Source organism: Pteropus vampyrus, unplaced genomic scaffold (genome assembly GCF_000151845.1).
Source record: "Pteropus vampyrus isolate Shadow unplaced genomic scaffold, Pvam_2.0 Scaffold273, whole genome shotgun sequence".
Lineage (NCBI taxonomy): Eukaryota > Metazoa > Chordata > Mammalia > Chiroptera > Pteropodidae > Pteropus > Pteropus vampyrus.
In genome coordinates this window covers 686589-709495 of record NW_011889054.1, presented here as the reverse complement: position 1 = coordinate 709495, position 22907 = coordinate 686589, and the positions used below count along the sequence as shown (strand labels likewise).

General features: G+C 40.9%; 1 protein-coding gene across 1 annotated transcript in view; it reads left to right on the top strand.

Annotated features, from left to right (window-relative positions):
* The first annotated feature begins 14329 nt into the window (after positions 1-14329).
* Positions 14330-22907, top strand: part of GNA14 (G protein subunit alpha 14) — a 164612-nt gene continuing 156034 nt past the window's right edge. The window contains exon 1 of the mRNA XM_011375492.2: positions 14330-14571. Coding sequence (XP_011373794.1) covers positions 14448-14571 — 124 coding nt within the window. The 5' untranslated portion in view covers positions 14330-14447. The remainder of the gene's footprint in view (positions 14572-22907) is intronic.

The window sequence follows — 22907 nt, the reverse complement described above, 5'->3', positions numbered from 1 at the left end:
GCAATGAGAGACACACACAATGAATAAACAGCCAAGGAAAATAAAGACAATGCCAGAGGGAACCCATATCACTTTTAAATAATCATCAAAAGAGACACAAAAAGCACTCAGACTGAAGAGAAGTCTTTTAGTCTGATTATGTAATTTTTTACCAGGATTCCTTTGCTCTCTAAATTCTATGGTGCTAGTGCTAGAATGACCAGCCTTAATAGCAATAACTTTATTTCTTTTATTTCTTCAGATTAAACTAAATAATCTCCGTACAGGTACAAATTTTTCTGACAAGTTGGCTTTTACTAATCAGCGTACACCATATTAAAAAGAGAAAGCTTGTTGTTAGAACTGGTTCAAGAATTTAACAGATAAAGATCCTTCCACATATTCAGAAAATTTTGTAAATTTGCTACACTTGTACCTGAAAAGTTTACTAACGCGTGCATTTAAAAAAAAATCTATCTGACCACAGATCCTTAAGCAATAATTAAAGGCACAATCAGGAAAGAGAGTTTAGCAGAATGTAAAACCAAAAAGCTATCTCCATGCCAGCTCTAAAATGACCTATTTGTGCATTTATATTGACTACTTCCTGGTCCATATCCAACTTATTTTTGTGACAAAGTAGGAAGAATCTGATGGCCATTTACCATTAGTCTTTCTTACTGAAGGTCATAAGAAGATACTGAAATATTATGGCACTGTAAAATAATCATTAACGAAAACCAAAGTATTCAATTTTTCCCACCCACTAACAGCTACCTCTTCATTTCTTATAGGTTAGGTACATGAGCCATGATTCTTTTGGTTGCAAGTGATAGAAACCCAATCTGTACTGGCTTAAACAAACAAGGACACTTATTGGCTCAAGTAACCAAGAATCTGGATTCAGGAGTTCAGATTATGGGAGGAGGATTCTCTTTTTCTCTATCTCTTGGCTGTTGTTCTGGCTATGTTGGTATCATACTCAGGTGGAGAGGTTCCATATCTTTGCAAAGATGACCACCAGCGCCCCAGGTTATTTCATATTTTCAAATGAGATATCCTAGAAAAATGGGAATATAGGCTTTCAGATGGCTCAAGGAAGTTTCAAGAAGGATTAGCATCCCCTGAACCAATCTCTGTAGTTAAAGGTTGGAGTGTTTTCATTGGCTAGGCCTGGGTCATTTGCACACCTCTAAACCAATCTCTGTGGTTAAGGAGATGGAATGCTCTGATAGGCCAAACCTGGATCATGTGCTCAACCATGGATTTAGAAGCAAGACCATATGGATGGGATTAGATTTTCATAGAATGGTGAATGAGTATCTATCTCTTTAAAAGATGCTGAGCAAACATGTGTCTCACTCAGTACATCTCCTCCTATTTTTTCTTGGACTAAATACATGCTACAAACAATAGTGAATCAGTGTTCATTGCAGATTCAAAGTTATGATTAATCATGCCAGCATTATTGCTAGAAAAACAGTGTGAATCTATTTTAAACTCAGAGTTCCGGCATGTAGACTCCAGTGAAAACATGAAATATATGCTAAGAAGGCAGAGGGATGAAATGGTGCTGCAGCTACTTATCACCTCAGCTTATCTGCCTCAGCTTCCACCTCAGCCTGAGGGGACACTTCTTCCGAGGGGAAAAAGATGAGGGAGAAGGGAGATAAAGGAAGGAAAAGCAAATGTCCTGTGGGACCTCAGCTTTTGGGTCCAACAGAGCCTAAAACCAAGAGCATCTCTGAATTTCTCAGTTCTAATCATCAATAAATTCTATTTTTAACTTAAGTCAGTTCATATCAGGTCTCTGTTGCTTGCAATCAACATGTCATTGCAAACACAGGCAGAGTCCTAGCCTAGCTCCACAAATTAAGGGTCCTCATGAATGTTTTGTTTTCCATGCTATTGATGTAGTATAAAACAGACAGATATCAAATCAAAAATCCCATATATGTGAGGCATCACAATTTGCTGATTTTTCTGAGACTTAACTTTATTGTTCAAATGGGATTTGGACAGAGTTCCATAGTACAATTACAGGATTATGTAGCCTTCTCTTCCCCCACAATCTCCTCCACCAAAATCATTGGGCAAATAATTCTGAATAAATAGTTTCTCCAGTAGATTATGAGATCCATAAGGATAAGTCTGTTTCTCACAATTGTTATTACACCAGTGCTGTAATACAAGCTCAAAAAAGTTAGTATATGACTATCAAGTTTTTTTGGATTGCTTGTATGTGCTGGGTCCTCCATATCCTAATTGACATGACAGTACCTGCATACTCTAAGTAATCAGAAGAAAGAGGTAACATTTTGCAAAGTGAAGCTGTTGTCATATAGTCTTTCTGGCCACCAAACCATTTATTTGTAACGTCCAACTTGCTTCTAGACTTCCTGTGGCTGTTTCTGGTGTGCTCGATCGGCCCTGTATCAGTTCAGAAGTAACCTGATTGCAGATTACTGACTATATGAAATATTACGAGAGGGTTAATGTTACCTGTGCTGCTTAGTAAACTATCTCAAAACTTAGTATTTTAAAACAACTGCCATCTTATTATATTTTGGGATCTGTGGGCCAGAAATTAGGGCAGACTTGGCTGGTAGTTTTCCTGCTCCATGTGGTATTGACTTGGGGTGACTTGGTGATATCCAGTTGGATTGGCTGGAGGACCTGGATAACTTGACTCACATTTCTGGCACCTTGGTTGGTATGGCTGGAAGGATGAGGTTAGCCATATAGTCTCAGAGTCTCTTCTGGTGATCTTTTCAGATTCTTTATGGGGCATTTTAGGGCTCCAGGATTGAGTAAGTCAAGAGAGAAGAAATGGAAGCTGCTAGACTCTTAAGACCTAGACTTGAAAACTGACAGTGTAATTCATTTCCACTATAGTCCATCAGTCAAAACAGCCACATTGCTTCCCAGCTTCAAGAGGAGGGAACACATGCCCCGCCTCTTGAAAAAAAGAGTGACCAAGAATTTCTGGCCATTGTAACTTCATCAATGACATTAACAAGGGGGCGGGTGGACTTTTGCGATAACTTTATTTCTTTTATTTCTTCAGATTAAGCTAAATAATCTCCGTACAGGTACAAATTTTTCTGACAAGTTGGCTTTTACTAATCAGCGTACACCATATTAAAAAGAGAAAGCTTGTTGTTAGAACTGGTTCAAGAATTTAACAGATAAAGATCCTTCCACATATTCAGAAAATTTTGTAAATTTGCTACACTTGTACCTGAAAAGTTTACTAACGCGTGCATTTAAAAAAAAATCTATCTGACCACAGATCCTTAAGCAATAATTAAAGGCACAATCAGGAAAGAGAGTTTAGCAGAATGTAAAACCAAAAAGCTATCTCCATGCCAGCTCTAAAATGACCTATTTGTGCATTTATATTGACTACTTCCTGGTCCATATCCAACTTATTTTTGTGACAAAGTAGGAAGAATCTGATGGCCATTTACCATTAGTCTTTCTTACTGAAGGTCATAAGAAGATACTGAAACATTATGGCACTGTAAAATAATCATTAATGAAAACCAAAGTATTCAATTTTTCCCACCCACTAACAGCTACCTCTTCATTTCTTATAGGTTAGGTACATGAGCCATGATTCTTTTGGTTGCAAGTGATAGAAACCCAATCTGTACTGGCTTAAACAAACAAGGACACTTATTGGCTCAAGTAACCAAGAATCTGGATTCAGGAGTTCAGATTATGGGAGGAGGATTCTCTTTTTCTCTATCTCTTGGCTGTTGTTCTGGCTATGTTGGTATCATACTCAGGTGGAGAGGTTCCATATCTTTGCAAAGATGACCACCAGCGCCCCAGGTTATTTCATATTTTCAAATGAGATATCCTAGAAAAATGGGAATATAGGCTTTCAGATGGCTCAAGGAAGTTTCAAGAAGGATTAGCATCCCCTGAACCAATCTCTGTAGTTAAAGGTTGGAGTGTTTTCATTGGCTAGGCCTGGGTCATTTGCACACCTCTAAACCAATCTCTGTGGTTAAGGAGATGGAATGCTCTGATAGGCCAAACCTGGATCATGTGCTCAACCATGGATTTAGAAGCAAGACCATATGGATGGGATTAGATTTTCATAGAATGGTGAATGAGTATCTATCTCTTTAAAAGATGCTGAGCAAACATGTGTCTCACTCAGTACATCTCCTCCTATTTTTTCTTGGACTAAATACATGCTACAAACAATAGTGAATCAGTGTTCATTGCAGATTCAAAGTTATGATTAATCATGCCAGCATTATTGCTAGAAAAACAGTGTGAATCTATTTTAAACTCAGAGTTCCGGCATGTAGACTCCAGTGAAAACATGAAATATATGCTAAGAAGGCAGAGGGATGAAAAGGTGCTGCAGCTACTTATCACCTCAGTTTATCTGCCTCAGCTTCCACCTCAGCCTGAGGGGACACTTCTTCCGAGGGGAAAAAGATGAGGGAGAAGGGAGATAAAGGAAGGAAAAGCAAATGTCCTGTGGGGCCTCAGCTTTTGGGTCCAACAGAGCCTAAAACCAAGAGCATCTCTGAATTTCTCAGTTCTAATCATCAATAAATTCTATTTTTAACTTAAGTCAGTTCATATCAGGTCTCTGTTGCTTGCAATCAACATGTCATTGCAAACACAGGCAGAGTCCTAGCCTAGCTCCACAAATTAAGGGTCCTCATGAATGTTTTGTTTTCCATGCTATTGATGTAGTATAAAACAGACAGATATCAAATCAAAAATCCCATATATGTGAGGCATCACAATTTGCTGATTTTTCTGAGACTTAACTTTATTGTTCAAATGGGATTTGGACAGAGTTCCATAGTACAATTACAGGATTATGTAGCCTTCTCTTCCCCCACAATCTCCTCCACCAAAATCATTGGGCAAATAATTCTGAATAAATAGTTTCTCCAGTAGATTATGAGATCCATAAGGATAAGTCTGTTTCTCACAATTGTTTCTACACCAGTGCTGTAATGCAAGCTCAAAAAAGTTAGTATATGACTATCAAGTTTTTTTTGGATTGCTTGTGTGTGCTGGGTCCTCCATATCCTAATTGACATGACAGTACCTGCATACTCTAAGTAATCAGAAGAAAGAGGTAACATTTTGCAAAGTGAAGCTGTTGTCATATAGTCTTTCTGGCCACCAAACCATTTATTTGTAACGTCCAACTTGCTTCTAGACTTCCTGTGGCTGTTTCTGGTGTGCTCGATCGGCCCTGTATCAGTTCAGAAGTAACCTGATTGCAGATTACTGACTATATGAAATATTACGAGAGGGTTCATGTTACCTGTGCTGCTTAGTAAACTATCTCAAAACTTAGTATTTTAAAACAACTGCCATCTTATTATATTTTGGGATCTGTGGGCCAGAAATTAGGGCAGACTTGGCTGGTAGTTTTCCTGCTCCATGTGGTATTGACTTGGGGTGACTTGGTGATATCCAGTTGGATTGGCTGGAGGACCTGGATAACTTGACTCACATTTCTGGCACCTTGGTTGGTATGGCTGGAAGGATGAGGTTAGCCATATAGTCTCAGAGTCTCTTCTGGTGATCTTTTCAGATTCTTTATGGGGCATTTTAGGGCTCCAGGACTGAGTAAGTCAAGAGAGAAGAAATGGAAGCTGCTAGACTCTTAAGACCTAGACTTGAACACTGACAGTGTAATTCATTTCCACTATAGTCCATCAGTCAAAACAGCCACATTGCTTCCCAGCTTCAAGAGGAGGGAACACATGCCCCGCCTCTTGAAAAAAAGAGTGACCAAGAATTTCTGGCCATTGTAACTTCATCAATGACATTAACAAGGGGGCGGGTGGACTTTCATGTGTCTGAAGTCATCAAGGTGTGACTCAGGTACTAAAGAGGATAGAAAGCGACTGCATATTTTCTTTTCAACTCCACATAGTTCTAACTGGTATTTACCAAATTTATAGATTTTAAAATCATGAAAAAAGATACTGAATTTATATAATATTTAGGAGAGGAGAACCTGGAGTGTCCTCTGATGTTTGCTCCATTCAGGATGACCTTTAAAAAACTGCTTATTTGATTTGGATATTTTAAACTTACATTTACTTTCAAGAGAACTTAATGGCTAAATCCTATCTGGTTCAGACAGGCAAGGTGTTTGTCTACTTCTCTGCCTCTGCTGGGAAGCCTTGTAACACGATTCCTGTCTGCCATTGCTCCCAGACAGCTGGAATTATTCTAAATGACTGTGCAAAGTATGAACTCTTCCTTCTTCTCCCCACAGTACCGGAGTAATCATGAATAGAGCTGTTGTATAAAAATGAAGCTGTTGTATAAAAATGATGATGATGATGATAATGATGATGATGATGATGATATTTTAAAAATAATACTATCTACTACTAATAAGTATTTACTAGTTTCAGGCAAGGAGTCAAAGGTTTTACATATATTATCCCTTCTAATCTTCAACAACAATCCAATGAGGTAGGTGTTATTTATTCATTAATTTCATGAATACTCATTAAGCACTACATGGCTTATTTATGACATTGCTTTAGCACCTGGATCCAGCAGATTTTAAAACCATTAGCATCTCTAAACTTCTCAGTCTTAGGAGCCAATAAATTCTATTTTTAACTTAAATGCATTTACATTGGGTCTCTGTTGTTCATTATCAACATGTTCCGGCAAACACAAGCACAATCTTATCTCCACAGATCAAGGGTCCAGAGCAGTGTTTTGTTTTCCTAGGAATTACATAATGTAGTACAAAACAGGCAAATATCAAATCACAAATCCCATACTGATGACTTTTCCAAGACTTAACTTTATTGTTGAGAATGTGATCTGAACAAACTTTGATGGTGCAATTTTAAGATGATGTGGCCTCCTGGATCTAGGCCCTAAGAATACACTGGTGAATAAGATGGTCAGGATCCTCCCTATCATGGAGTTTACCTTCTTTCTCTGGTGGAAGAAGAGGATAAACAAGTAAAGAAGGAAGAAAATAAGAAATTAGACAGTGACAGAAACTACAATGAATATACAAGAGTGTGATGGTGTCAAGTGGATGAGGCAGGGAGGAGTGGCTACTTTAGACCAAGTGGTCAGGGAAGTTTGCACTCAATAAGTCACATTTGAGACTGACCTGGCAAGTAGAAAGGAAACATTTCAAGATCTGGGGGAAGCACGATTCAGGCAGCAGAGCAGATAGTGCAAAGGCCCTCAGTTATAGCCAAAGAAAAAAGGTACGAGTTTTTTTTTTTTTTTTTAGTTTAAATGCATTTTAGACAACCTACACGACATATAAATATATGTATATATATATATATGTGTGTGTGTATATATACATCATCTTAAAATTGCACCATCAAAGTTTGTTCAGATCACATTCTCAACAATAAAGTTAAGTCTTGGAAAAGTCATCAGTATGGGATTTGTGATTTGATATTTGCCTGTTTTGTACATTATGTAATTCCTAGGAAAACAAATATATGTATATATGTATATATGTATGTGTGTGTGTGTGTGTATATGTATATATATATATTTTTTTTTTCCCCTGAAAAACAACGCCTCTGCTCCAAGATAAAAATAAACAGAGATCTTGGGGTTGCTCCATAGTGTAGTGATTAGCACATCTGCTTTACACGTAGAAGATTCTGGGTTCACGCCCGAGGTGGAGCTACGGACCATACCCCGGGTGCACCAGGCCCTAGGTGTGCCAGGCCCCACCAAGTGCCCTGAGTGTGCCGAGTGCCCTGGGTGCACCAGGCCTCAGGTGCGACAGGCCCCTTGAGTGCGGCAGGTCCCCGGACCATACCCTCGGGTGCGCCAGGCCTCAGGTGCATGCCACGAGCGTGTGGGAGGAGACACACCGCCTTCAGAGATCCAGTTCTTAAGGGAAAATGGCAACATCCATAGGTCAGGGTGGAAGTGTGTGTGTAGGGGGAAGGAATTAAAGAGGGAGGGAAAATAAATAAATAAACAGAGATCAGTCCCATTTTTCTTAGATCTGGTATTATGCAAATGAACAGCAGCAGCCTTTGGTGAATATTAATCTTGAGAATGATGGGGTATGTTTTAGACTTCTGCAATCTCATTGTGGCTGTCTTATTCTATGGTGAGTGGATTTTAGAGGGTCAAGAGTGGAAGCAGGAAGACCAGTGACAAAGCTATTGTTTTAGTCCAGGTCAGAACTGCTATTGGCTTGGTCAGAAGTGGTGGCAGTAAAAGGAGAAATGAACGTACCTGAGGGACCACATGTAACATAATACAGGACAATTCAGGGAGCCTTATCCACAAAGCTTAAATCTGTGTGACATCCTCTGAGCTGCTCAGTACAAAAGCAGGTGGCTGCACCTGGTGGTACCAAAACAAATTCAAGATGTGACTTAAGGCCTATCCATAATTGATAAGATTAGGTGTGGGAGGTGGAGCAAAGAGGCAATCAATTGGGGGTTTGGTGGTGCTGAGATGAAAGCAATAGCAGGAAGATAAATTGTGGAAAACAAATTCAGAATTTTGTTTTAGACTTGTTAAATTGAGACGGCTATTAGATATCCAGGGAATATGTCAAGAAGGCAGTTGAAGTTAGGTTTAAAGTTATGCTTTGAAGTTTAGGGGATAAGCCATTGATAACTGATATGTTTCTTATGGAAGAATAACTATCTGAATACAACTAAGAAGAGTTTGATAACACTGACAAGTGATATGTCCTGTCAGATACAAAAATTCTCCATAGAGCCCCTATAATCAAACAAAGATGGTATGGATATAGTAATAAACAGCTTGGTGGAACAGTATAGACTCGAAGGAATAGATTTCAGTCAATATGAGAATGTAAGACATGATGTTTTACATTAAATTGAAGTTTAATTTATTGGGAAAAGGATGAAATGTTCAATAAATGATGTTGGTACAACTGGCTATCCATCTGGAAGAAAATAAAATTAGTCTTCTATCTTACACATTTTACAAAAATAAACACCAGATGGATTAAATAAATGTTAAAAACAAAAGAATAAAAGTGCTTGCAAGAAAATCTAAGATACTGCATGTACAATCTAGAAACGGGGAGGCCATCCTACAAAAACTGGAACTCTGAAAGCTGTGCAAGGAATTAGAGATATTTGGATATGTAAAAATAGAATATTTTCTATGGCAAAAGAGTCCATGAAAAATTATAAAAGACAAAAAAAGTATTTGAAAATTTGTAATTCAGATGACAAAGTTGATATGTAATTAAAAAGAGCTCTTACAGATTGCCAAGAAAAAGAAAAATGACCCAATTTTTTAAAATGAGCAAAAGATGTAAATAGATAATTCACAGTGTGGCAAATGCAAATGCTAACAAACTGTGAAAAAATGTACAAATTCATGAGTATTCAGGGAAATACAAAGGAAAGCAAACTTTAATATTGTTTGTATCCCTTTAGGCTGCCCAAAATTAATGAGTGATAATATTTATTGTTGGTAGGGACATGGGTATTCATATTTTTAATGGAATTGTTTTAGTCTTTTTGAACAGGAATATGGCTACATCTATTAATATGAAAAACAGATATAGACGTCAATTCAGCAGTCTTTTTCTCCTGGGAATCTATCCCATAGAAATAAAGGCATAGTGAATAAGAATTTACATACGTAGATGCTCTTACAGCTTTGTTTTTAGTGACCAAAAATTGGAAATAAAAATGAATGCTCCTCAAGTGGGCAAAGTTTAATAAAATGTCCTTTCATGTCATGGAATACTATGTATGAATGTATGAAAGATTGAATCAGAGCTAGCCAGCCCTTAGAGTTCCATAAAGTATCATTGGATGAGAAAAGCAAAATATAGAGTTCATGTAATATGGTCTCATTTTTAAACTAATGATGACAGACTCCTGTGTTTTTTATGCTGTGGATCATTATAAGAGCATAAAAAACAGAGAAGAAAACATACAAAGTTGTTAATATTCGTTCCTTCAGGAGGAGAGTGATGTAAGTAGAGGGGAAAGACAAGTAAAAAAAAAAAGAAAAGAAAAGAAAACAAGCATAATAAAAATCTCCAAACTTCTTAAAAAGATGTTTACTCCTTAAATTCTTGAGATACTTAATTCTCATGAAAAGTCAGATTTTAAAACAGTCGGCCACTGACCTGTTGCAGCCACAGAGGAGCACATATTCAGAGGGCATTACAGCCCTCCCAGATCTAGCTTGATAATCTTCAGAGTACATTGCTGATAATTCTTTATTGAGGACCTAAGATCCTGTACAAAGACACAGGTCCACAGGTGTTACCTTAACAAGTATTAAGTGCCACTGGCTATTTGGTCAAAGTTTTCTGTGGTAGTGTGGAGCCAGCCTGTCTCTGTACTTTGGAAATATTTTCAGGTTATAATGATGTAAATAATAGATAAATTTTCTTTTTTTCCATCAGTTCAACTCCAGAGAGAGAACTTTGCGCAAGACAGGGTCAATGGAACCAAAAACAAGTTTCCAAAGTCAAAATCTTGAGTCTTCAGTTCTACCGCCTCTCTATGTTAAATGCCATCTTTTTTTTTTATGAGTACCACAAAGTTTCTTAATCTGACCACTGTTCCAACATGCAATAGCCAAAATCACATTGCCATGACAATCCCTTATGTTTCTTTCTCGCTCCACCTTGATTTCTTATTTTTATCGATCCTCAGGCCACCTTTCGCTCTTTCCTGACAGTCATTGTAAAGGTGATCTGTGCCTTACCTAGCCAGTTTACCCATGATATTGGTCCAGCCCACATCCTTGTTCATGGAGCAGCTTTGCAAAGCCCCCACAAATACTGTTCCTGTCAAAGAAAATTTTCATCCTGAACCACATATTTCTCTTCTATTTGTTACAGGAGATTCAGCTCCAATATAATCTTATGGGACCACTGTCATACTTGGTGTCTATCATTGACCTAAATGTCATTATGCAGTGCACAACTGTGATTCTAGTCTTTTCAGTAGAGGTTATATAACAAATAGTTTCTGGTTTTCAGGCAGAGAATATTTTAGAGCAACATGGTGACATGTTGACTGCCTTAGGAAAATAGACGTTGAGTAAATCTGTCCACCAGCTACAATTATCAGCTACAAATATCCATCAATACTCCATCAACTCATCCAAAGTCAACAATAGGCAGACAGTAGAGAGACATCTCGAACTTATCCTGCTCATCTACAACCTAAGATGGTTAGGTGAGGAGTGGTGGGGAGTGGTGAGAGGGGAGAAGGACTCAAAACTTTATAGAAAACACACTGTGCTCAAAAAATTGAATGAAAAATTGGGAATATTTAGTTCAACCCACCTGGGATGTGGACAAGCAAACCCCTACTGATGGCTGATCTGTTTAAGAGTTGATATTCATGTATATGACTGAAATAAAAGTTTTATGAAACAATAATACATGCAGCATACTTTGATGTTTTTGTTTCTATTCTATTTCTTTTCTGTAAAAAAAATGAAAACAAATATTATTTTACTAAGATCTCTTTTCAAAACTTCCTCTTCCTGGTAAGATGCTGTAAAAGAATTAATAACTTAAAATTGTTCTCCTCCTGCCCTCAGATTTTGAAAATAAGGATATTAGATACAAATAATAGTAGTATAAAAATAATTGACTTGTGATATCCTAGATTTATAGTTCTCACTAGCTACCAATGCTCTATAAAAAGTTTAGGTTTATGATTATTTTTATCTTTTAAGTGTGAAAACTATCAAAGAATTGATTGTTAGAGTTGGGAGATCCCTTTGAGCTTCATCTGGTTCATCGTTCTCATTTTATAGCTGAGGAGAATGAGGCCTAGACGTCTTTAATCGAGTTGCCTCAAAAAGTTTTATGTCAGAGAATTAAAATCAACCAAACCAGAGTAACTTACCTTGCTAGAATATGTCCCTTTAGTCTCTTAAAAATGTGTGTTTCCATAAAATTTGTATCATACTGTTTATATTTTCGTATCTTGCCTTTTTCACTCAATATATTTTGTTTTCCCCCAAATCTTTCATTGTTATTCAAATTCGCTACTAACACATTCACATAGCAACTATATAATATCTCATTGCATGAATCTACCATTATTTGACCTATCCCTTGTTGTTGGGCATTTAGGTTATTTTGCATTATTGTTATTAGAAATAAAACCTTTGCACATAAGTCATGGCTTCTTAAGGGGATTATTTCTCAAGGGGAGAATTACCCATTCGTTCAAAAGGGATGGATGCATTTAGGGCTTCTGACACCTACTACCAAATTGGTCAACCCAAGAACGTTCCACACATTTACCATAAGCAACATGTTTTGTATCTTTTTTGAAATCTTAGCAACTTTGGACCTAACAGGTCAGTTATTCCAGTTAACTTGGAGTTTAAATTTTCCCTAATTTTAATCATTTAAAAAATACTAATAATTATGATGCAATTATTATTTTGAGAAGCTAAGAGGTCTTATTCTCAAAGTGTAAGTGTATCTGTAAGGGCTAAGGGAGAAATGTGTGACTAAATGGCCAAGTATCAAATGGGAAATATCCAGTTTTCCTGTAGGGGTCACTGTTACTGTCAATTACGCTTGCAAGGAAATGAAAACAGTCATGAATTTAAGAATGTATGCACATTCATTTTTAATGCCTGATTTGTTTACATTCTCTAAACTGTAAAATAAATAAGACCTTCAGCCAGATAGCATCATTATGCCAAGTTCTTTATATAATGACACATACCACTCTCTCCACTCAATAAACTCCTCCGTTTGAATTGATTAAATATATGCTACTCATATAAAAGGCACTACTGCTTACTCTTAATAGAGGAAGCATTAGCTAATTACCTAACGCCATAAAGTGGTTTAAGTGGCATATGGTGACTTGAAAGAAGGAAAAAAAAATTCATTGCTGTGGCCAAGATCCCCTCCTTCCACCTTCCCTTTTCTGCTTTTCCCATGGACCTCGTTTTGTTCTCTGCCTCAAAATCTACACAGAAGACAAAATCAGATAGAATCTGAATTCTGTAGTGCCATTTGAGTACACAGAGGTGCTGTTCAACATAAGTTTTTATTAATGCAGCTCAAACGTGATCCCGACGTTCCAGAAACCGGGCCAATGTGGCTGTGCGGACACACCTTTGCAAGGCAGCTGTCAGGCTTCAGGGCTGGGGCGGGGAAGATGCCAGGTGTTGCTGGAAACGTATCAGCCCTCTCTACAAAGCAGGAGTCTTTCCCATCATAAAATGCAAGGTAGCCAGCCAGCCCGTTTCCATTCTCCCCATGGCCAGCCCTCCTTGTCTGGCGCTGTAAGAAAGGGTTCGGAGGATATTTACTCTCCACTCTTGCACTTCTCTTATTTAACTGAACCCAGTGGCAGCTGCTTCTTGAGCTCAGCGCCAGCGGGCTCAGGCCCAGCCGCACCTTTCAGGCCGACTGCCCAGCGGATCAAGAGCTTTGGCCAAGCTCTACTTGGGCTGGGGCATCCGGAAAGCGGAAGGAGCCCGTCTAGGAAACCAGGGTGTGTGCGATGGTGAGACTGGTGTGAGAGCCTCAACTTCAAGTCGAGGTAGAAAGCTCAGGCTCATCCTTGACATGCTGTGTCCCGCGGCAGAAGTTTTGCTTCCCTCCACTCCTCTTGCAGTTGGGAGGAGTTGAGGCTGGGTGTTACTGAAACTCGCTCACCTGTCAGAACCCGGATCTGGGCAGGGACTAGGGCCTGGCGGCCAGAGCGCGCGGGTCACAGCAACCTCAGCAAGCGGCCCACCCGCGCGGGTAAGCCACAGCCAGGAAGGCAGGTGTCAGGGCTGCTCCTGAAGACTCGAGGTGACCCGGCTCCGCACCCCAGCTCCCTGCTCGCCCCTTTTGCCCGCAGGCGCCATCGGCTTGGTGTGCGGCAAGGCCAACTCGGGCAGACGCCAGGGTTGCAGGTTCCAGACGCTCCGCCTCCTTCTGCCACTTAAGAGACTTAAGCGCGAGCAGGAACATTTCCACTGGGTCTTAGACTGCGGTCACTGCTGAGGTTTTCGGAACTCTCCAGGCCAAGGCCAGCCAGGCCCTTTGCTTTCCACCAACGCGATCTCTAAGCCTGCCTGGGCCACCCCCAGGACCGGGAGCGTCCGCTCTTCCCCGTGCGCCGACGCCCCAACTTTTTCGCGAGGTCTGTCCTGTGCCAAGGGACGCCCATCTCCGGGGTCGGCAACGCTCCCAAAAGCAGCTTGCCCTCTCCTCCCTGGAGCTAGTGCGGGCTGCGTGAGCCCGGATCCGGGGTGTATTTGAGCTTTCCCCCGCGCTCAGGATTCGCTCCCGCCTTGGAGCCCACCCGCGGGAGGGAGTGAATTCCGGAGGTCCAGGCCTCTTACAACGGAACTCAAGTCGGCCCGCATCTTTTCTCTCCGAACCCGGGTGCCCGTCGAGGGTCGGCTCAGCTACCCGCCCGGCGGAGGATCTGGGCGCTCCGAACCGCGTCGCCCCGTCGGTTGCTGCGCGCACCATGGCCGGCTGCTGCTGCCTGTCGGCGGAGGAGAAAGAGTCGCAGCGCATCAGCGCCGAGATCGAGAGGCAGCTTCGGCGGGACAAGAAGGACGCGCGCCGGGAGCTCAAGCTGCTGCTGCTGGGTGAGTGACAGCGTCTCCTTGACACCTTCCCTCCCCGCTGCTTCCCTTGCCGGGATCCCCGCCGGGCGTGGAGCTGAGAGAGGTGCAACGTGGTTTCTTCCAATCCCAAGGGCTTACCTACGCCTTAGGCGCCTGTCCTTTGTACCTCCAACTGGTCGACTTTCGCTACCCCCCATACAGGGTTGAGACGAAACACTTGACATATGTCAGCCAGCTATTCTGGTTAGTCTTTTTCTCTAAAGGCTCGACCTCCCCACACCTCCGCTGCCGGCACCCATAATTTCTGCCGCATCCCATTTTGGATGTTCTGGTCGTTGTTGGGGAGCCGCCTGATACACCTCTTGGGTTCAGCTTTGGCTTCTGCTCTCTCAGCTCTAAATTGGTACAGTTGACTGAGCGCTTACCAAGTGCCAGGCTATGTTAAGTTCTGGATATCACCGCCAGTAACGCAGGCAGGTCACATCCCCATTTTAGAGAATTAAAAATGGAGACGCGGGAAACTGGTGAACTTGCTTTGCGGAAGGGCAGCAGATACCAGGTCAGTCGTGGGGGTGAAACCCAGGTGCTGGCCACTCTCCTCACTGTGACCCCCCACTCTGTTTGCCTCCGTGGCTCCCTCTGGCAAGGCCTTTCTGTTTGCAGCAGGCCCAAACCTCCCTTGCCCAGTCAATTCAGTGCGTGCTGGTTTCTAGGGTTTGGATTTTGTGGCCTCAGCTGCCTCAGCTAGTTCATCGGGCTCTTTTGGTCTCCCTGAACAGCCACTACGTAGAACACCCACTTTCAAAAACAAAAACATTTAAGGTTTGTCCAATTTATGCCCTAGGGAAAGGAACCTATTTTTCTGACTTTGTAGAACCCCGTTCAATCCATTTGCTCTTTGAGGAATATTCACCTTTTCTGTCTTCTAGACTAGGATATTGGCTTGTCAAATCGTCCTAGATAGTTGCAAGTATTTCAATTTTCTTTTCATTTCTTCCAGGCCGGAAGTCTCTAATACCAGTTTATTTGTTTTTAATATAAGGAGTCACCCTCCCAGAAAACTTAAAGAGAAGTCTATCTAGTTAGAATAGAGGTTTTTAGTCAGTGTTGCCCTGGGCAAGGAAGCCTTTGCTCTTATTTCCTGGATTTAGAGGGGAAGGGTCTAGCCTTCCCCAACCACTCCCACTGGGTTAAGTGTCCCAAGCTAAATTGAGCTGCCCACCCAAAGTTCATGCTGCAGCCTGTCCCCCCCGCCACCCCTACTCCAATGGAATTCCCTGCCCAGAGTCCCTAAGACTGCTTTCAGGACCTGTGCAAGCTGGGAGGGCAGACTCCCTCACCCCCACCCCCATCCCCACCCCTAGGAGTGCCCAAAGGGGCAGCTGTGCGTAGTTGTGTAAGAGCTTGGAAATGTGGGCTGAGGGTCCACAGGTGTGCCCAGGAAGCCTCACTGGGGAGAGACGGAGCCTGGGTGGGGAAGGAAAGGGATTCTGCCCATTGGCCAGGGTGGCTCTTTCATGTCTGGCTTGGAACTCTGAGGGGTCTGAGAATTCTAAATTGTACTTGGACTTTCAGGTGGTTATAAAGCTACATTTTTTTCAAGAGAGAAGGATTGTGTGACAATTTGCTCGCTTGATTAGCACTTTAAAGTAGTAATTATGTGGGCCTCTGTACTCTTGCTGCAGGCCCCACAGATGATAGAGGTGGGCCTGGCTTTAGCTGCATATTTTTTGTCAAGGACAGGCTGAATCCTCTTTCATTTTGAAATATTTTGGTTTGTGTCAGAATGAAATACACTCTCTGGAATATACCAGGAGCTTGGCAAATGCTGGCACTTTGTATGCAAAAGTAGCAGTAAACTGAGCTATACTGTGTTAGTTACAAGCCTAGTGATTTGAAATAAAATGCTTGCATTTACATTCAAACTAGAGGAGGAATGTTTGCAGATAACTTGTTTGCCCTGGAAGTCAAATTTAATCCTGGCAACTAGAATCCTTCTTCGCCTGCCCCAGGCCCTTAGCCTAACCTTCTTCCTACTTCCTCAAGGCAGGACTGCCTGGGCTCCCAAGACTCCCATTTTCATCGTGCCCAGTTGTAATTAGCTCCTCATGTCAGTGCTAGTGACTCAGAAACTGCTGGAAATAGTTTCCAAACCACATGGAGCTGTCCATGTGGTTTGGAACTCCAGAAGGATGGACTTTAAAACCTCCGATTTCTTAGTCTTTAAGGGAGCAGGGCACCCTTCCATTTTTCCCAAAACAAAGGAGGAGCCAATGACTCAGAAAATACAGGAGTCAGGGAGGGGTCTGTGCTGTTTTGTCTGAGGTCATGCAGTTTGAGTGCAAAGTTCTTTCACCTGACTATAGTGGATAGATTAGATGATCCACTGCTCAGATGCCTCAGGTGAAAGCTCCATTTTGCAAATGGGAGTTTAAGATCCTGTGTGATGCATGGAATGACCTGAAAAGCCCACTCTCACCAGGAGGCATGCTTGTACAACGAAATTATCTGAGGATGTTTCCAAAGTCAGTCCATATTCCCCGTTTGTACTTAATAAAAGGATGGGTCAGTGTCTGTAAGAAAGATAAAAGTTGCCCTGTAGTTAGGGCTAGTAATTGCAAGATGTCAGTGTGATGCTTTCTCAGCAGGAGATGGGAAATAAAGCCGGTGGTGGACTTTAGTAGTAAGAAATTCCTTATCAGTTCCTCAGATAAAAGTAGGATAATAAGAAGCCTGATGAGTACTATTCAGTGTAGGAAGAAAGTGTCTGGACAATGGCAATTAAATGGGGAGAAATGTGATCTTTTATTATTATTATTATTTTAGTATTAAATGGGGCTTGGTGAACTGCTACTCATTAATTGAGTTGAGTGTCTCCAGCAACTCTGATTGCTTAATTTTAGATGGAGACCTCATGTTGGAACTATCTGGAAGGAATGTTTATCGAAGAATTGGAATTTAACTTATGTCAGTGTAAGAGTTAAAAATGTAGGTTTTTTGGCCAGACAGCTTGGATTCAAACACTGGCTCTATCCTTTCCTCACTGTGGACTAAGTTCTCAGCTTTGTTTGGCAATGAGCTATTGGTGTCAGCTATCATAGCTTCATTTTTGAGCATTTTTTTTTTAGCTACCAGTGAGGTATCATTTTCCATTTTAGTTGATCAGTTATAGGTTGCATAGCAGTTTGTTTAAACAATCCTGTTAGTGCTTTAACAGAAATGTCTTACTTTGAGTCTCCCTTACTGATTTCTGAGCCATAAGCTGGTTTTAAAGTCTCTCTTCCTGCTTGCACCAAGTGTGGAAAATCCAAGTCCCAGAAAGTTTTACTGCATTGGTTATAACAAATAACCAAGAGCTATCATGTTCTGGGCTGAAGTCTGTTGGAGGAAATGGTGCCAATAGTATGGGTTTCTCGGTAGACGGTGACAGAATTTTCTGTCTGTGTGAAGAGGAAAAGGAGTGAAATGGTTATGTATGCCCACGTTCCTTCCTTCCGCTTTGCTTAATCCAATAGGCTTTTCCAAAGTGCCAGGCATAGCGCTCAGTTCCGGGGATCATTTCCAAGCATTGAGTTAGAGGTGCTTTTTCACAAGTAACCGTTACGAGGAAGATGGTCATAGATGCTTAAAAGAGACTGCAGGGTTGTACTGGCAGAGTGTGAAGGGGGAGCTTTTGGAGGAGAGGATCCTCTGAGTGGGGCCTGGAAAAATGGGGAGGGTAGGATGCTGGTGTCATCATGTGGGGGCTTGTGCAGGACATACACAAACTTCTCCCAGCCTACCAAGAGAAATTTCTGAGGACACTAAGTGGTGTTCTTAGGACCTGGGATAATATGAAGGACTCCTCAGGGGCAGATTTCATTGAGTTTTGGTGTTTTAACTATTTTTGTGACGACTGTGTTCACTACAAAAATAGATGTTAATGTAAAAATGCTTAGTTTCTGTGCTATAATATGCTTCGGGTAGGAGGACCATGGGACCATGTCTGTGGCTTATGTCCATCCTGGCTAGAATAAACCAACCTCTACAGATAGCCTCTTCCATCCACGACACAGCAGTCCATAGAGGCCTCTCAAGGGACAAATGCAAGCCCTCTCTCTTTATTCTGCCTTTAAATGAATACAGAACTTTTCAGGTAATGGACTTTTACCCATTATGCCTTTTCAAATAAGCTTTATTGAGGTAAAATTTACATACAATAAAAGTTGCTAATTTTAAGTATACAATTTGATGTGTTTTGACAAATGTGAACAGTTGTGTAAACATTAGCACAATCATGATATAAGACATTTCCATCATCCCCAAAACTTCCCTGTGCCTCTTTGCAGTCAATCTCCTCCCCTAAATTATTATTATTTTTTTATTTGGGAACAATTTGTAAGGATAAATATAGCACAAGAAACCACAGGTATACCTTATTCCCAACCTATTGAAATTTTATCCGATTTTCTTATTTGTGTGTTCCTTTCACTTTTTATGAAATGTTCGAGGGTAAGTTTATATATATATATATATATATATATATATATTTTTTTTACAATATATATTTATATACATATATATTAGTTTTTTTTTTTACTCTGGAACATTTCCACAGTCTCTCATTGCTTTTTTGATTTAAAAAAAATTTTAAGCATATAGTCCCCTCTTTTTTTTTAAATAGATTGTTCCTCATTTGGGGTTTGTCTGATGATTTTCTTAAAATTAGAGATTCCAACTATGCGTTCTTGGCTGGAACTCTGGGTAGGTGATGTTGTGTCCTCAGGGAATCACCTCTGGAGGCACCTGATGTCCATCTGCTCCTCGTTGTGTTAAATTTGATCACCTAGTTAAGCTATTGCCCCCTTTCTCCACTGTCTAATAATTTTATGGGAAATACTTTCAAAGACCATGCAGGTACCCTGTTCTTCATCAAAATGTCCCTCTAGATTTAGTATCAGTTGATGATTTCTGATCCAGTTTATAACATGATGGCTGCAAAATGATGATTTTCCAACTCCAACACTCTCTCCACATTTACCACAGACTTTGTACTATAGAGCGTTCCCTTTGCCCCTATTTATTTGTTTATTGTCTGTACGAACTTATGAATTCTGAGGGATTTTTATAAACCAATGGTTTTTACTTCATTACTGTGCTTAATCATTTTGGTGCCTAAATTGTACTGGATTTGCATAATGAGATTCCCTTCACGCTGGTTCCTGTGTTCCTGTGACATGTCCTCATCATTTTTCTGAGCATTTCTTTTCAGGCAGGTTCATCTTGTACCACCCTTCCTAGCTGTTTCTTGGTTACTTTTAGTGGACAACTCTACCTTCTCTTTTAAGATGCTTAAGCCACTTGAAACAAAGATCTTAAGTCCACTAACTCAAATTAATCACCAGTGTCTAAGTAACTAAAGAACCACATTTCTGAAGCATGGAGTTAAAAGATAAAAGTTTTGAGGCTGTGAGCAGATATGAAATGGAAAAATATGACAGTGGAGTTTGACAAAAAGCCATGTAAAAAAATGTTGACTTTCAAAAGGTTCTTTTTCTTTTTTTTAAGATAGCTTCTAGTCCTGATCACCTTTTGTTTTCTCTTTTCCATGATACCTGAATCACAAGAGAAAAGTTTCCTTGTAAAAACTCCCATGTGTGGGGTTGCAGGGAGAGAGGTAGCTAGACTGAGAAAACAGAGAGAGAGGGATTTTCAGTGAGTCAGTGTAGAAAAGCTATTATGTTACTAATGACCGAGGTTGAAATTCAGTCAAAAAGGGGACTTTATTGGAAAGATTCTCGCCAGGGTAACTCATGAAATTAAAGGAACTGACTTTTATTAGACTGGGAAAGAGCAAGTGCCAGGGCAGTTCCAAGCACAGTCATCAGCATGACTTGGCGCCACTCCTTTCTAAACTCCTCAGGAGCTCTCTGGACCCTTTTTCCCCTGTGAGAGCCTAAGTCCTGCTGTAGATCAGGGCGAACTCCTGGATCAATCACTCTGGCCAGGGTCATACATCACAGACATGGCCAGAGGTGTGGCTCCCTATGAGTCAAGTTAGCTGCTGCAGCAAACACTGTTAAGGGAATCGAAATGCATCAGTGAAAATCTCTATAAAGATAGAAGTCCCTGCAGGAGCCCTAATTTTCATTATGAGCAGTTGTCTCTGCTGATGAGTAAATTTACGGGCTATCATGTTGACCAGGGTTCTTAGTTACAGACCATTTAAGCAGAAGAATAATTTATTGGAGGGGAAGCAGGAAGCACACAGAATCAATGGGGATTGGAGAACAAGCTCAGCCAAAGGGCAGGATCCAAGGGAATCTTGACACTGGTGTCAGACCACACTGCCAAGTACACAGCCAGTGACTCGCTACCCCAATAGTCACTGAGTCTGTGCTTGATGCTTGCCTCTACAGCAGTGCTGCAGATCACCGTCTCCTGCATCCTTGTGTCACTTTTCAAAACCTCAGACTATCCGATTGTACCCATCTGCCAGGGAGCTGGTGGAGAGGCAGCATGGCAGAGTTGTGAGAATATGTCCTCTGGGGCCAGTCTTCTTGGGTTTAAAAATCTAATTAAGAAGTAGTTCCTATTGTGCTGCCAACCCTGTGTTTGGGCTCAGGCCACCTGACTACCATTACGAGGTCACTAATAGAACTAGCATGTAGTTCCCAAAAGGACATGTGGGTAAAAGGGTCAGCAGCACGAAGTCTCAGCAGGTGCCCTTTCTTAGAGAGCAGGGTCTTGATGTGTGGCCATAACAGAATCATGAAGTGAGCAGATCATTGAGGCTCTGGAGACCTGAGTATCTTTTTTGTGGGGGGGGGGGGGGGGCCTCTGAGTACTGGATATGTGCCATGAGCAAGACATTCCCTTTGAGCTCCAGAGTCTTCACCTATAAAATGAAAGTTTGGATGTCTTCCCAATTCTGTCATCAGATGTTTTATACCAGTGGTTCTTGAAGTATGTATCAGGACCAGTAGTTTCAGCACCTCCCATGAACTTGTTAGAAATGCAAACACATTGTGACCCTCTGAATCAAATTCTGGAGTGGGACCAGCAGTCTGTATTAACAAGTCCTGCAGGTGATCCTGATGCATGCTCAGGTTGAGAACCTCTGTCTGACAGCACTGGCCTGGAGCTCAGGACTGGATGGCCTCTGATTGTCACTCTAGGCTCTAAAGCAGACGTCCTTATGTTTCAGCAGTTATCCAGGAGGCCCCTGGGACTGACCTGCCTAGGGCATACTCTGTTTCTTGAAGCAATATCTCCTTCATCAACTTGATGAAGGGTCTTCAGAGTCTGAGATGGGTAATTTTTAGGGGTCTTTTTTTAGCCTTTGTCTCCAGGTTGGTGAGCAAAGAGAAAGAGGAAGCACATACATATGTTCTACCTTGGCTAGAGTCCTTAAAAAGCAACAAGTGGTCACATTTACATGCATTCTTGCACTTTGAGGTGCTACTCAAAAAATTGCGCTCCTATAAATTGCAATGGCTTTATGCTTAATAACCATTAAGTAGTTACCTTTCTATCATGCACTAAGTCGTGCAAAGGAAGCGTATTCTAGAAAGAGCTACCATGTATCAGTCTTCTCTTTGAAAATTCACCCTCCGTGGAATATTGGCTGGTATTTTTCATCCAAAAGTAATTATTCCTGGTTATCAAGTTTTTTTAAGTGATAAATTCTCACATTTTGTATTTTTTATAACACATGAGAGGAAAAGAGAACACTTATCTTTTATTATGTTGCCTGAAAGATACCTGTATTGTTGGTAAGTTGTCGGTGACCAACAGATGTATTAACTATGCCACTGCTTTTGAATTTACTATGAGTAACACTTTCCTTTTGGATAAGTCAACCCCAAAATTTTTGTTTCTGTTGCTCAGCTACTAGATAATTGGTAAATATAAGCTAATTGTATTACTGAATAAAAATAAACTAAAGTGGTAAATCATTTGCAGAGCCATCATTTAATCTACATAGTGATGTGTCTTGTAGTCTAAGTCAGTGCCACTCAAAATGCCCATGCCAGTCTGTGCACACAAGACAAGTACAGAAATTGAGATTAATCATCTGGGAACTTTTATAACAATATAACATTGCTATGGAGTGGAAGGGTATTTCCATTATATTTCATCAATGTATCAGTTTGCAAATGAGGGGAGTTTTAAAAACTGGTATCTTACCACAGAGAGTTTGAGAAACACAAGTGCAAAACTTCATTTTCTGGATGGGGGGAGAAGGTTCAGAAGGGTGAAGAGACTCAGCAGATGTCACAGGGCTTGGTGGTCAGTATTTAATTGGCAGTAGAACCAAGTCCAGTCTCTGAGTTGCCAACCCATTCTTTCATTGAGTAAGTCTTAATTTTGCATTC